The sequence below is a fragment of the Catharus ustulatus genome, chromosome 14 (assembly GCF_009819885.2).
Source record: "Catharus ustulatus isolate bCatUst1 chromosome 14, bCatUst1.pri.v2, whole genome shotgun sequence".
Taxonomy (NCBI): Eukaryota; Metazoa; Chordata; class Aves; order Passeriformes; family Turdidae; genus Catharus; species Catharus ustulatus.
Genome location: NC_046234.1, coordinates 14573078 through 14587995, shown reverse-complemented (window position 1 = coordinate 14587995; position 14918 = coordinate 14573078). Strand labels below are relative to the sequence as shown.

Here is a 14918-nt window from a genome sequence, read left to right as displayed (position 1 = left end):
CAGGAGGCAGAAATGTATTGTTCCTCTGTGTTCCACACTCACCTTCCTCCCAACCTGTCAGCCCACTCACAGGGATTTCAGAAAAGCTTCACAGTGCATGTTTGGGGCATGGAGCTCAAGGTTGCTGGTGCCTGTGCAGGGAGTGCCACAGCCTTGGTGGGCAAAAGAGCCACCAGACTCTGAGGAACTGGGCAGAATGCTTGGGGGAACATTAATGACAGCAAACCATCTCATCTAGGACCAAACTGTGAGGAACATCCACCAAAAAAAAAAAAAAAACCAAACAAAAAAACCCAACAAAAAAAAATCCTAATTCTTTTTATTGGCAGCAGATGTTCATTTTTAAGGGGAAACAAATCTAGCTCCAATCTTGCTGGAGGCAAAAAACCACTGTTTTTGAGAACAACCTGATGCCAATTATTATTATTATTATTATTATCCTTCAAAAATACATTATTATCCCAAATGAAACGCCTATATTCCTGCCCTGAGCCCTGGTAGTAAATGAGGTTTTTGAGCCTGGTCAGGCTGTTCCTCTGGGACAATTAATGGGAGCTGATAGCCTGGGTACTGGGCTAGTTTGCCTTCCAATGCAGCAGCATTAGGGATGCAATTTTAGCGAAAGAATAAAGTGGTTTTACAACCCATTAAATACCTCTTCACACTCCCCCTCATTCTCCTCTGAGCTGATTTGAAGGAATTACAGGATTACAAATAAATACCCCAATCAAGCACAATAACAACAGAGCCAATGTTCATCATTTCCTACCTCCTGCAGTTAATATTATCATGTCAGAGCAAGGAGCACTCCATGCCCCACCTCTGTGCCCTGGCCACCTCCACAGTCAGACATGAGCCCAGGCTGGGGCTCCAAGGCTCAAGGACATCTCCATGGGCTGCAGATAGGAAAATAGGACACTTGTCCTACCTTCCCCCTCAATCCCTCCTTCCTTCACAGTGAGCAGGAGAAACAAAGGCAAAACAAACCATTTGGCAACTTGGCTTCACAAAGAAGCTGAGAATTAGTCAAGTGGTGAAGATGTTCCCGTTTATAGCTGAGATGCCTGAATGTGTTGCTAAATATTCACGGTCTTTATTAGCTCTATTGATCATAACAGCTCCCCTGGAGAATCAATGTCCCTACATCCTGCCCTGCAAGCTGTGCAACACAGCAAAATACTCACATTCTCCTGAATGGAAGGCAAATTAAGGCAAGTTAGTGCAATTCCATTAAATAGAACACAGGGTGTGTCAAATTCAATAATGGGGGAAAAATTTATATCCTGCTGTAGAAACATGAACATAAAGAGGAAAGGGACACTGCATTAAAGACTTTATTTGGAGTGCAGCCATTGCCATCTCCGTGAGGGAGCAGCCAGCATCAGTCACTGTTTGTCAGCTCGAGCAACTGGTGTGTTTAATTCCAGAACAGGGTGGGAAATGGAGACAAACAGTTAAATAACTGAACTGTGGAGAGGAGTTCAGTAATGGACACATACTGTGAAAGAAAAACTGTAATGGTTAGAACTAAAACTCAATTCCTTTCCAGCCTTTAGGAGAAACTTGGTTTATTAACCTGAATGTGAAAGGTCTGAGCAGTGTATCACAGTTCAGAAGCAAATTGAACTGTCCAAAATAGCCCAGAGCCACCCAGCCTACTGCAACTCCCCACTGATGGAACTGTGGTAAATCCATCATGGAAGTGATCCAGGCACTCCTTGTATTCTCAATTCTGTCATGTTTGCCATGTGTCACCAGTAAAAGGTCAAAATAAGCTGTGGAAGGAGAAGGAAGCTGCAAAAGGTTAAGGCCATTGATTAATCGATCGCTTAATTCCTGTGGAAAACTGCCTGAGGCTGTAGCTGCAAAAATACATTGTCACAAAAATAGGAACAAAATCTGCTGCTCTGAAACTCGCTGCCATCATTTTTGTTAGTCATAAATTATTTCCTAACAGTACCCACAGTCTGGGCACCCCGGAATCACGCTGATTGTGGTGTTCAGCTTGGCCCCAAGTGTGGGTTTGAAATGGAAATTACTTCTGCAGTGCTGTAGGAACTGGTCAAGAAATGTAGGAACAGCAAGAAACGGTCAAAATGAGGCTTTGAAAATCCCTGTTGCTGCTGAGAGTTACAAACACCAACTTCAAGTCACTGCAGAGTGGAAATCCTGGAGACAGGAGACCACCAAGGTCCCAGAGCCTGCAGGACACAGCATGGATCAGACAAAGATGAATGCAATGAAAGCATGTGGCAATGATACAGAGGATATAAACCTTTATGCTCTGAATCCCCATTAATTGTGAAGTAATAAGCAGGAATTCCATTAATGGGGACACTCCCTGTACTTGCCCCTTACAGTGTCCTGTAAAGCAATTGGGTTTGTCTCCAGCAGATGCATTAGATGGTCCATTCATCTGATTTTATAAAGCAATTCGTCTGTTCTCATCTGCCAAGGAGACTTTTATGGGCCTGTCATGGAGAAGTCTCTTCAAGTGATAGACTATTGTGCAGTACAGCCAGCCCTGGTTCCTGCAGAGCTCAGCCTGTGGCTTTTGGGAGGGTTTATTACTGTTTTTTCTCTGTCACGTCTGCTTAAGTGACAGCTGCTCTCCACTTCTACAATTTGGCACTACTGAACTGGGCAGCATCAGCCAGTGTGGGCTGCTGGGGAAGTGAAACATCAATCAAGGACCAAGTGCCTTAATTCAGCCCTTATTACCAGGGTAAATAACAAAATACCAGGGATGGGGAGCAGGGCAAGAGGTGCTTTTGATTTGCTGCCTGTGGAGCAAACCTCCACGGAGGGCTGGCTCCAGCCCACCCCCAGGCACAGCGCCCACACCCTGCCTGCTCTGGCCATCCCTCCTGGCTCTCCCTGCCCTGCTCAGAGCAGCGTTTGGTCCCTGCTGCTGCCCCTGCCCCATCCCATCAGGGACCCCAAAGAACATTAATCCTGCCCCAGTGCAGAAACCCGACATCAGCAGCACATCTGGGCAAAGAGACCTCTCCAGGAGTGTCTGGTACTGCCTCAGGGACGGAGCAGTTCAGGAACAGACCCTGGAACTGGGCTGGGCATCGCTGCTGAGCCCTGGTGGGACAGGGCAGCTTGTGAAATGCCTTTGGTCTTCAAACCAAGCACTGACTGCACCTCGTGCCTGGTGCTAAACCTGCCCTCACTTGCCAGTATTCCTGCCTGGGCTCCATCCAAAGCCTGGGAGATCACAAGCGTTCCTTTGCCCACCGCAGCGCAGGAGGAGACGGGAGGAGAGTGGGCAGGGTCTGTGGGGACAGGTGAGTCCCTTGGGGGACAGGTGAGTTTCTCAATGGACAAGTGAGTTCCTTGGGGGGCAGGTGAGTTCCTAGAGGGGCAGCCAGGTTGTCTCCACACTCACTGAGAGGGCAGAGCTGTGTGCTCCAGCTCCAGGGAAAGACTTTGCTGCAGCCTGGGGCACAGGGTGGCCACACATCATCTCCCACGCGGGAATTTGGGGTGTGCCTTTCACATCAGCCTCCCAGGTAAGGGCCAGGCTCCTTCCTCTCCGGTCTGTGAGTGATGCCAAGTTACTTCTTGGTGCAAGGTGATGGTTTGACACCACCCCCACTGCCAGGATTTAAGCTGGATTTAACTGAGGACATTCCCCCTCATCCCTGCAGCGTGCTTTGGCCAGCCCCTCCGTACTGTTTTCCACTTGAAGAGCTAAGTGATGATAATTGTATTCTGTTTCTCCTTCCTGAGCTAATTTTCTGACTCATTGTGGGGGTTTTTCTGCTAGCTTTTTGTTAATCTAGTTGGCATGTTGTGGTTTCTTTGTTCATTATGTGGTGGGGCTATATAAGAGTATTTGTCTCTGGAATTCAGGTATTCCCTGCACTGTGTTCTCTGTTATCGTCTTCATCAGCAACTCTGCTGAAGGCACTCTGCTGCATTTGGCATGAGCTAACCTTAATAAATTCGGGCTGTTAATCACTCAGACATGTCTCGCTGGATCTTTGCACACTGATTTGTGTGTGCTCAAATAGTTTCCCGGGAGTAGACTTGTGGTGACTCAGTATTTCAACAATCTGCCCTCCAAACTCTCCCCGGGGTTCAGCCTGCCACCGAGGGCACCGGGGGAGGGTTGGGTCAGCAGAGTGGCAGAGGATTCCCAGAGGGTTCTCCCATCCCACGCTCCTGCCCGGTGCCAGCCTCGTGTGTGTGGGACCCAGGCACTGTCCATGCCCTGGTCGAACGACGCTCAGGTTATATTTTATAAATATATATTGTGCATTCTATGTCTGCCTGCGAGCTGCTGGGAGTCAGGGCATCCTCAAGTGATGCAGGAGCCTTGGGGCGTTGGGTGAAGCGTGCGAGGCTCTGAATCTCACTCAGGCATTGATAATTATCAGCCCAGATAGCTGAGCCATTACGGAGATTCGATACAGTCAGCTCTTACATCCTGCCCATTTAGGGGAGAAAAATTCAGCACTGAGGAGATGCTGCGATTGACAGATCCAAGGAAAACCAGCCAGGTTATTTCTGACAGCAAGAGACAGCTAACTACAGGGATTAGCAGAAGATCAAGGGAGCGTGGAGAGACCCCCCTTCTTTGGAGTAAGGGCTTTGATTCCTCCAGAAAAAGGTTATTCAGCCATTTAAAGGAAGAAAGGAAGGAAAACAAACCTAACAAATATTAAAGACAATACATGGCAGACTGAGAGCTGCTCACACAAGGCTAGAGAGGAGCAAGGAACAGTTAAAAAAAAACAAGTGATAACTTCTCTTAATAATTAAATGAGGTGATGCTTATTAATTAGAGATGATTTTAACATTTTGAAAAACTCACAATGATGTTTTTTGACTGAAAACAAACCCTGCTGTACACTGAGGAAGGACAGCACTGGCACCCAGCACAGACAGCTTTGATTTCCCATGTTCAATAATTGTCAGCTCCAAGCTAAGTGCCTCAGGGACCAAGTATTCACCCATTCATGCTGCCACTCCTCGTGCTCTGCTGTTTTTTTCTGGTGCAGGCATTGCAGTTCACACCCAAGGTGCCCAACTGGGGTCAAGTGGCCTGTAGCAAGGAACCCCCCTCCTTTCTTTCCTTTTCCTTCTCACTGCACAAATGGAAAATAAATAAAAAAATAAAATTATTCAGTCCTTAGCTTCCCTTCTTTGCTCTGGCTTATCCTCCCCCATGAAGGTGGTGGGAGTATGTCCTTATTCCCTCAAGTCACCCAAGCTCCCCACTGCCTCTGGGCAGGAGATCTGTCTGGGCTCTCACCAGGGCAGATCAGGAGCTCTCCAGCAGACCTGGCTGCCCTTGGGCTACTGAAATCCATCACCTGGTTTGTACCAACTAGACATCCCCAAAGACTTTGGTTGCTCCTCACAGGACATTCCTTCTGGCCCCTTCTTGCCCCGCTGTTGTTCAAATGAGACTTTTATAGCAACTAGTAACAATGCAGAATGATCCCATTCTTCACTGAGTGCGTGCTACAGCCCTGATGAAATATTTTGTGGCCTTTTGTGAAGTGCCAGTGTAGCTCTCTTTACTGAATTAATACATTTATAATAAAAAGAACTTCTCAGTGGACTACATTAATCTGTCGTAGTGCCATCTGAGCCTACAGCCACGGCTCCTGGGGTGCATCCCTGCTCCCCTTGTCTGGGGCTGCCTTCCAGCTGCTGTGGGTGGGATAGAGACAGGACAGGAGGAGCAGCAGAATTTGAGAGCAAAATTGCTGTTAATCCTTACCTCTGCTGGAGGCTTTGCTAGACACTAACTGGTGAGACTGCCTGTGGATGGGGTTCATCTGCATGTCCTTCAAACACCTGAACCACCATGGATCTGTTTCTGCTGCTGTGCAGAGCCCCACACTATAGCAAAGGTTACAGGTCAGTGACTCAGGCCAGTGACAGAAACCCAGAAACTCCCTCTGATAGCAATGAATGGGAAAACCTGAAGCAGATCAGCATGTCTGAGAAGCTCCATGTCCCCTGTACATATTCCTGCCCCCTGAGCCAGCTGCAGCATGGGTTTTACTGGCAGAGTGCTGGAGAGGCTGTGCCCACCATGCCAAGCACAGGAAGGGCTGCAGTAAGATAAACCAAAAGCCAGCAGTAAAACAGCAGAGCAGCAATGCTGGCTCCTGAGGAGAGACTGGGAGATGCCCTTGGATGCCTCGCAGAGCCAGGTGACTCCCCCCAGCCCTGTGGTTCACAGGTCTGTGTTGGCCATGGGCAGGTTCCCCATGGAGCAGCTGGCCTGGGAGGCAGCTCCCTTCCTGCAGCTGGCCTGCTCCAGCCATGCCTCACGGCAGGACATGGCCCTGGGAGGCAGAGCCTGCTCCTGAGCCTGGGGCACCTTCTGGCAGAAGCAGAGCAGGGAGCGCAGCCCCGCGCGGAAGCTCTCGTTCAGCCAGCAGTAAATGAAGGGGTTGTAGCAGGTGCTGCTCATGGCAAACCAGTGCAGGGCAAAATAGAGAGAGTTCTTTGTCTTGATGCCCAGACTGGAGATGAGCACCACGTAGCAGTTCAGGGGGAACCAGCAGACTGCAAAGACCACCACCACCAGCATCAGCATCTTGATGCTCTTCTTCTTGTTCCTGTGGTGGGTGACGTACTGCTGCCTGGTGATGTCCCCGATGGCATTGCGCAGCCACAGCTTCTTGGCCAGGCGCAGGTAGGTGATGGTGATGATCAGCAGAGGCAGCAGGTAAAGAAGGAGAAAGGTAGACAGGTCCAGATATTTCCAGACCAACTCTGCAGGCTCAGGGAAATCAGGGAGGCACAGACTCCGGACAGTGGCTTCCCTTGAAAACACAAAATACAGATATGGCATGTGGCCACTGCTGTCCCAACAAACCACTGTGGGGTCTCACACTGCCCACAGCCACCTGCTCAGAGGTCTAGTGCAGACAGAGGGAGGACACAGAGCCACAGCTCTGGCATGTCTCTCTCAGACTGGACCTGCAGCCCCTGCCCTTCATGGAGCACCCACCCTGCTGTGTCCCCCAGCAGCCAGGAGCCCTTGCCCTGCCATACCCCCCAGCACAGGACCCCTCAGCCAGAGCCACTGCAGCAGCTCTAAGCCAAAACTGCTCTGGAGAGGGGGGAAGGGCTGGAGGCTCTGAAAAAATCTCACAGGCATAACCAACCTCCTCTCCTTCCTTTCCCTTTCCTTTCCCTTTCCTTTCCCTTTCCTTTCCCTTTCCTTTCCCTTTCCTTTCCCTTTCCTTTCCCTTTCCTTTCCCTTTCCCTTTCCCTTTCCCTTTCCCTTTCCCTTTCCTTTCCTTTCCTTTCCTTTCCTTTCCTTTCCTTTCCTTTCCTTTCCTTTCCTTTCCTTTCCTTTCCTTTCCTTTCCTTTCCTTTCCTTTCCTTTCCTTTCCATCAGCTCCTAGAACCTTCCTGCTGCCTTTAAAAACTGCAGTGATGATGAGTCACTTGGCTCCAGTTGAACCACTGACAATTAATTAACAAAAGGACCGAGTGTGACCATACACAGCAGTTATTTTAACAACCCCTTACACCTGTCCCACCCCATCCAGCCCCAGGATCAGGTGTGCTCCCACTGCCTGGGCAGCAGCAGCTCTCATCCCATCACCCTGCACTGCACTGCATGTCCCCTCCACACCCTGCAGCTGGTGACTGGAAGTGATGGAATTTATTTCCAGAGGATGTTTTCTCCTTTTCTTTCTTTTCCTTTCTCTTTCTCTTATTCCATTTTCTCTCTTCATCCTGTGTTGTTGGTTGTCCTCTATTCAGCACAGATTTTAGCCCCCACCAATTTGTACTATTCACTGCAGTATTGATTAATATCTTTAATATCCTGTTTTCAACTGCTGGAGCTGCCTTTTGTGCTACAAATAAAAGATTGTTGGGGACAGGCAGCTGGAGCAGGGGATGAGGTCAGAGGAGTGACAATGGGTCCACCGAGTATGGAGGACCTGGAAACACCACTCAAGGGGAGAACCGACACAGAAGAGAAAATAATCTCTTTTGAACTGCAGCCTTTTCCTCCCCTGGATCTGGGGGACCTCACCACTGGCACAGGGGACCTGCAAAGGCAGGACAGGACAGTGTTTTGGTGTATTCTGATATGATCAGGGACTCACATGGCTGCTGTGTAGAAATGGATGTTGGTGGAGCCCCTGTTTCACATCCCAGCACCCTAACCACTCCCTGGCAGGAATCTCAGGAGCCCTGCCCCTGCAGGAGCTATTACAAGCCATATTACAACTGTGATTTTTTTTTTCAATGGAAAGCAGGGACAGGAATAGCATGTCCTGGAAGTCCTTATATCGCTGAGCTGCCTCGTGCCAACACAGGGCTCGGTTTCCTCTGGCCATGCCAAAGGATGAGCAGAGACAGGTGCCCCGAAACAGATCGTAGTGTTCGTTCATTCATGAGCAATTTGTTCCCTAATCCCCAAGCACAGCTGCGGAGCAACGCAAGCACGGAGTAACCCTGCCCTGTGTTTACAGTCTGGACAGTCAGAGCTATGACATCCCCTGGCTATCTCAGGCACAAGCACAGGCAGGGGAGGGCTGTGAAGCCCCCATCACACTTCCAGCTGGTGCAGCCCCTCGTACAGCAAAAGCAGTGACAGCCCCTGCAGGCACTCACCCTCTCCTGCCTCATTAACAGGAGGGATCTGGCTGGGCTGCAGGAAATTAGATTTGTCCTTTATACAGAAGGTCAACGTCTACAATAGAAATCTCATTCCTGCTGCCTGTCAGTGTCTCCTTGCCCCACTCCCTGGGATGCTGATCTCAGCCTGAAAATACAGGTCATGGTAAGATTATCCCCTTGGCCTCAAGGCTGGCATTCCTGCGAAGGGCAGCACCAGCAGCGTGACACCTGCCACAAAAATCCCACTTGGGTACTGTTACAGACTGTTTTCTAGACAAGAGAGGTCACAGCAATGCCACAGGCTGGTGGGGACAGGAGGGACAGAACAGGTTGGGTACCACAGAGGAAAGGACTGCAAGGGCAAAGAACCCCAGAGTTTGGGTGTGTATTTCTCCCTGGGAGAGGGTGACAGCAGGGACAAGTGCCATTGCTGGGCCTTTCATGGGGAGATAAACTTTTAATTCTTTCTCTTTTTTTTCACTCTACATCAGAACCTTCTATTTTTTCCGGTATTTCCATCCTCATGTGGATGTGAAATTCCACTTCATCTGCTGCCATTGTGTTCAGCCAAGGAAAGAGTTCCTTTTCCTGAGGAGAGGCACCATGGCACACCAGGGGCTGCACACAGCTCCAGTTCCTGCCAAAGCACTGCTCCCTCACCTGCCCCCACTGGGTCCCCCCAACTCCACACTGGTCCCCTGATTCATGAAGAAGGGGCTTCTCTATGTTTTTCTCATTAGTGTGACATTGGACAGAGGAACCTCAGGCTTCAGGGAAGGTTGGTCCTGCTTTGTAAATCCACATGGATGAAGTACAGGGAAGTCACAACCTCAATGTATGAAATCCTGGGGAAGAGGGATCAGTAGCCCTGCTGACAAACCAGGGTGGTCCCCTGCTCCTGCTCCCTGCAGAGCCTTGGTGATGTCAGCACAGGCATTCCCAACAGGAATTCCATTTTCTTTCTTTTTGAAACTGCAGTTTGACTCTCCTCCCTGCCTGAGCAAGTTGGGTGGCTTGGTCTTGGTGGGCTGAGGAGCTGAGCAGGCAAAATGAGGGAAGAAGAAAGTCCCTCAGGAGAAAATTATCTTCTCAGGACAGAGCCTCTCCATGGCACTGGAGGAGGTGTGTGCTGCTAACAGCTGTGCCCCAGCCAGGCTGTGCCTGGGGCTGCCCCAGCACCTGGCTGGGAGTGGGACCAGAGCCTCACCTGAGCTCACAGGAGGTGGTGAGAGCAAACCCAGGACAGCAGGACAGGACAGTGGGATGTCACCCACCCACCAACCCTCTCATCCCACATCACCTGTCCCTGTGCCTGGGACACTTGGTGCCCTCTCTGCTGAGCGAGTGGCACTGCACAGTGGCTGCCAGACCTCCACACACTCACTGGCAAGGGGAGATCACTCACCTGTAGTTATACTGGAAAAGCTTTTGATAGACAGCATGGGGCAGGGAGAAACAGGTTGCCATCAGCCAGATAACAGAGATGCTGAGAGCTCCCTTTGTCAGGGACATCCTCTGCTTCAGCGGGTTCAGGATGACCTGCAACAGAAACTCTGTCATGACTCTTCTCCCACAGGAAGCAAAGGCCCTCACAAGAGGAGTGGGCAGTTTGTGACATAAGCTAACACAGCTAATGATAGGAAAATGATAGCCATGATTAGGAAAATGTTCTGTTCATTACAGTGACCTGGAAAATGGGAAACACTGAACTTCTCAGTCTGCTCAGAAGAGCTTTTAAACTTTATCCTCAGTCAGACAAGTGTGTGTCACAGCTCAAGTGCCCTCCCAGAGCCTTGGAAGGAAGGGGTGGGCAGTGTCACCTGGTGCCTGTCCAGAGCGATGGCCGTCAGGGTCAGCGTGGACACGTGGAGGGAGCAGTACTGCACAAAGCGGCTGATGTGGCACATGGCCTTCCCAAAAACCCACGTGCTGTTCACAAACCGGACCTGAGGGGAAGCAACAGCTCATCAGCCACAAAATGTGGTGAAAACAAATCTATGGCAATTTGTTTTGTGTTCCAACAAGTCCCTTGGCTGGAACCTGAGCTGGCTCAGGGGCTCTGGCTGATTGGACAGCTTCACCTGAAACTTATAGGAAGATCAGCTATCCTGGTCTCTGAAACACCTTTACAGAAGAGTTTATAGGGTCAAACCCCACTGATTATGAAGTGGTGATGCCAGAGCCCTCCTGGCCTGTTCCACAGACATTGTTTGTGAACAGTGGTAAAAACTTTTTATTACACTCACGACTACATTTGGAAAAAGTGGACCAAGATTTGATGTCAACCCCACTGTAAGATTTGGAGAACTTTCAGTGAAGCCTTTATCCAGCTGGCATCTCTGAAAAGCTTGACTACTTTCTTCCAGTCACACTGTAGGACTGGCATTCAGACTGTTCTGACCCACTAAAGGACTCTCTAGTGCTCTCCTGCATGAACATTAAAAACACAGGAACTTGTTCTCATTCCCCAAGAAGCTCTTGTGGGGTTTGGTAGCACACATTGAGGTAGACCTTGGAGTTTCCAGGAGGTACCTAGTCTAACAGAGAGCCCACAGGTTGTTGAACAGTGCTTTACCTGCCTGGCAGAGTTACCAGTTAGACTTGGTGGTGCTGGGTTCCTACCTCAGCCCTAGGAGAGTGCATGGAAAGCCTGACCACCAGGCAGAGTTCTGGTGGGTGGGAGACTCCTGTCCTGGTTGAAGGGACAGCAAGACCAGCTACTTACCAAGGTGAAAGGCGTGTTGAGCAGCGTGATCATGATGTCTGACACCGCCAGGTTGACGATGAAGAGGCTGGTGGCTGAGTGCATCCTCTTGTTCTTCAGCACCACGTGGCACACCAGCATGTTCCCAAAGAGAGACATGACAATAATGACTGAGTATGCCATGATTAGGAGTGCTTTCACCGTTGGGTTCTGGGATTCTGGCTCATATTTAGCCAGCTCAGCAAATTTCTCCCACTCAACAATGCGGCTCTCTGTCCAGTTGAAGATGGTCCTGTTAGTTGCGTGGTAGATGGACATGAGCTTGGCCAGGGAGGAGTAATGGTCAAACTCCTCAAGAAACCCCATCACCTGTGACCTGTATGGCTGAAGCAGAGAGGGAGGCATGGTAGGTTGATCCCCAGTCTTCCCTGTTGGGGAGCAGATCCAACGGTGAGCCAGAAAGGAGCTGGTTTGGGACCACACACTCTCTCACATAGCAAGAAGAGCAAGAACTCCACAGGTGAGCTTTGGGCTCAAGCAGCCTGTCTGACCATCCTGTGCTGTTGTTGCAGGAATTTCTTCCCAATGCAGAAACATTCACCTTCCGCTCTAAACAAATCCAAAGACGTCTTTCCAGCAATGATCTGAATTCTGAATAGAAACCAACACTTCACTCACTGGATCAGACAGGTCTGTGTGTGACACTGCATAATTACAGCATGATTGTACCCCAGTTCCTACCACAAGGAGAAACCAAACTCCCCACCCTTACCCCTCTGCCTAACTCCTACCCTTACCCCTCTCCCTTACCTCACACTGCCCAGCCGTTTTCGTCCTTGATGGTGCACGGTCCCAAGGGGCAGCAGCGGCTCCTGGGCTGGACACTTCACACTGCACACCCCATACTGCACACCCCACACAGCCTGCACTGCACACACACCACTCACAACGCACCCTGCACGGCACACTGCTCGCACCGCACACCCCACACACCTCGCTCCGCACATCCCGCACACCCCGCACGGCACACTGCCCGCACCGCACACCCCGCACACCTTCTGCACGGCACCCCTGCACTGCACGCACGCCGCGCACCTTGCACATCCCTCTCACCGCGCATCCCGCGCACTCTCCGCGCTGCACTGTACACCCAGAACCCCTCTAACCCCGCGCACTCTCCGCGCTGCATCCTGCACCCCGCACCGCGCACTCTCCGCGCTCCACCGCGCACCCCTTTCACCCCGCACCCCTCCCACCCCGTGCACTCTCCATCCCGCACCCCTCTCACCCTGCGCCCCTCTCACCCTCTCACCCTCTCACCCCGCACCCCTCCCACCCCGTGCGCTCTCCATCCCGCACCCCTCTCACCCCGCACCCCTCCCACCCCGTGCGCTCTCCATCCCGCACCCCTCTCACCCCGCACCCCTCTCACCCCGCACCCCTCTCACCCCCGGCGCTCCCGCACGTGCAGGGGGCGGGCACGGAGCCGCCGCTCGGGGCGGGGTTTCTCCATTCATAAAACGGCGCGGGCGGGGCCCCGCCGGCCCGGGAGTCGTTAATAACCGGAGATTAATTATTGCCGCGGTTCCCTGCGCGCACACGCACCCAGCGCTGCCGAGGCTGCTCGAGGGGCGATGCGGGGCCGGGGCGAGCGAGCGCGGAGCATCCCTGCACTGCACTGCACAGTCCCCGGCACTGCCCTCTTTTTTTTTTTTTTTTTAATAAGTGTTCTTCTCACGGCTGGGTCCCTTTTGGCATATGCTGATGCAGAAGACAGTTTAGGTTTCAAGGACTTTAGGCAACATAATTTTAAACTAGATAGTATCATCTTTGTCATTTTGCATTCCGTATGTGTCACTTATTCCTTACATATATATACATATAAAGGTGTTTTTTCCCTGCCCATTTCCAGTCACCTGCATGATCTCCTTCCCCTGTCCATAACTCTGCTCTCTGTCCATGTCCATGCTGTGGCTGGGCCATGCAAGGACTAAGGCTGGGGAGTATCTACAGCATAGACAACACATGGGACACAGGACATAGAGAATGTGCCTCTTGCCAGACTACAAATTCTGCTTCTGAGTTAAAAAAAAAAAAAAAAAAAAAAAAAAAAGTGGAACCAAGAACTCACTTTTATTGTCACTCCGGGGTTTAACAGCCCAGTCCAGTTCAATAAACAGCTCTGGTCATCCTGTGTGTTCCAATGATGACAACACTTCTATTTTCCAAATTATCTATTTTTTTCCTAATTCAAATTAATAATGCATTTTAAAATGTTACTCACAAGCACCCTGATATCTGTCATGGTCCCTGGCATTTGTAACCTAGATCAGGGCATATAAACCACAATGACAGGTTAAATGTTAGATTTTTCCTAATTTTGGGGCTATTTGCCATGGAGAAACTGAGTATCCCAGCTTGCACTGTGTCAGGCATAGGTTTTTGGAGAGACTAATGAAGATCTTCCTGGCAAACAGTAGAAAAAGAGTCCAGGTGAATACAGGAATTCCTTCTGCAAGAAGAAAGATTTGCATATTTGATGTGCATTTCTAAGGAACTGGTTCTTTGCTCAGAATTTTGTATTTATGGATTCACAGGTCTAAGAGATGCGCTGGTTCCTCACTGTGGCAGAACTCCAGTTGCTTTCAGTAGAAGCAGATCGAGCTTTGCATTTGCTCTCTGGAGTTTCTTGCCTGAGGGCTACAGAAAAGACACTGGATGCTTATTAGCACTATAGCAAGATGATCTGGGAGGCTTCTGCTGTTTTTTAGTCCCTCTGAAGCCGTTTTCACAGAGGCAGTGAGATTTTTGTGCATCCAAAGAGCCATTTCATTATCATCCCTTGCTGTTCCTGCTGGCACACACCATCACTGCCTTTAGAGCTGCAAGTTCAGAAGAGGAGAGCTATGAGCTTAGTCTAATCATATTTCCAGTTAGCTTTCTCCAGGTGCAAATTGTCAAGCTGTGGGTATGTGTTAGAACTTCCTGAGTCGCTCAGGCTCCTGACTGGCTAGGGAGTTAAGAGCTGATCCCTTACACAGCAATAATCCCAACCAGCCTCTGCTGCCCTCGGGCCCCTGATGGAGCTGCCAGTCCCACGTGTTCCATGTCATTAGACAAGTCTCTGATCAACGCTTGTCTGGTTTTTATCTCTCAGAAAACACTTCAGGAGCAGGAATGGTTGTGTTGTAGAATAAAATTGTTAGTGTTTTCTCCCTTTCTTGAGCAAAATTCCAATTACCTGCTTGTCTCTGAGGAGACTCTGCATGCTGGAGGTATTAAAGGTATTCAGTGTCTTTCCTTCTTGTGTCTTAAACGTCAGAAGGTACTTTTGTTTCCTGTAGGGCTGACTTCCCTCTGGACTGAAGAACTAGTAAGAGAGCAGACACACAGGCACCAGAGGCTTTGGAACTGAGGAGCTGCAGAACTCCTCCTTTTGCCCTCAGACATTGGTGCCTGTTAGATTTTAGGGCACAGAAAGTATAGCTGAGCCCCTGAAATATTAATTACCAAGTTTTACATTGCATGTGCTACTAATGTGCACAGCCCAGACTTGTGTTACAGCCCAGCTCGGGTTTGCTGAGGTGGCAGCAGGGTG

At 50.2% G+C, this 14918-nt stretch overlaps 1 protein-coding gene across 2 annotated transcripts; it reads right to left on the bottom strand.

The window, feature by feature from the left end:
* Positions 1 to 4762: 4762 nt before the first annotated feature.
* On the bottom strand, positions 4763 to 12951 carry LOC117003120 (probable G-protein coupled receptor 83). 2 transcript variants are annotated; one of them, XM_033072789.1, is made up of 5 exons: positions 12769 to 12951; positions 11342 to 11971; positions 10437 to 10562; positions 10022 to 10155; positions 4763 to 6797 (listed from the first exon to the last, which is right to left on the bottom strand). In XM_033072789.1, exons 2-5 carry the CDS (start codon positions 11723 to 11725, stop codon positions 6203 to 6205), a joined length of 1239 nt encoding a protein of 412 aa, XP_032928680.1. In that variant the 5' UTR covers positions 11726 to 11971; positions 12769 to 12951; the 3' UTR covers positions 4763 to 6202. The 2 variants fall into 2 exon arrangements, with proteins under 2 accessions (XP_032928680.1, XP_032928679.1); XM_033072788.2 differs by lacking the exon at positions 12769 to 12951 and adding an exon at positions 12131 to 12345.
* Positions 12952 to 14918: the final 1967 nt, after the last annotated feature.

Bases quoted from the DNA above. Each gene is read 5' to 3' on its own strand.
- LOC117003120 (XM_033072789.1), bottom strand. From the start codon at position 11,725: ATGCCTCCCTCTCTGCTTCAGCCATACAGGTCACAGGTGATGGGGTTT. The intron at 10,156-10,436 runs GTGACACTGCCC...TTTCTGTTGCAG, and splicing joins TCGCTCTGGACAGGCACCAG to GTCATCCTGAACCCGCTGAA. The intron at 6,798-10,021 runs GTGAGTGATCTC...TGTGTTTTCAAG, and splicing joins CTTTTCCAGTATAACTACAG to GGAAGCCACTGTCCGGAGTC.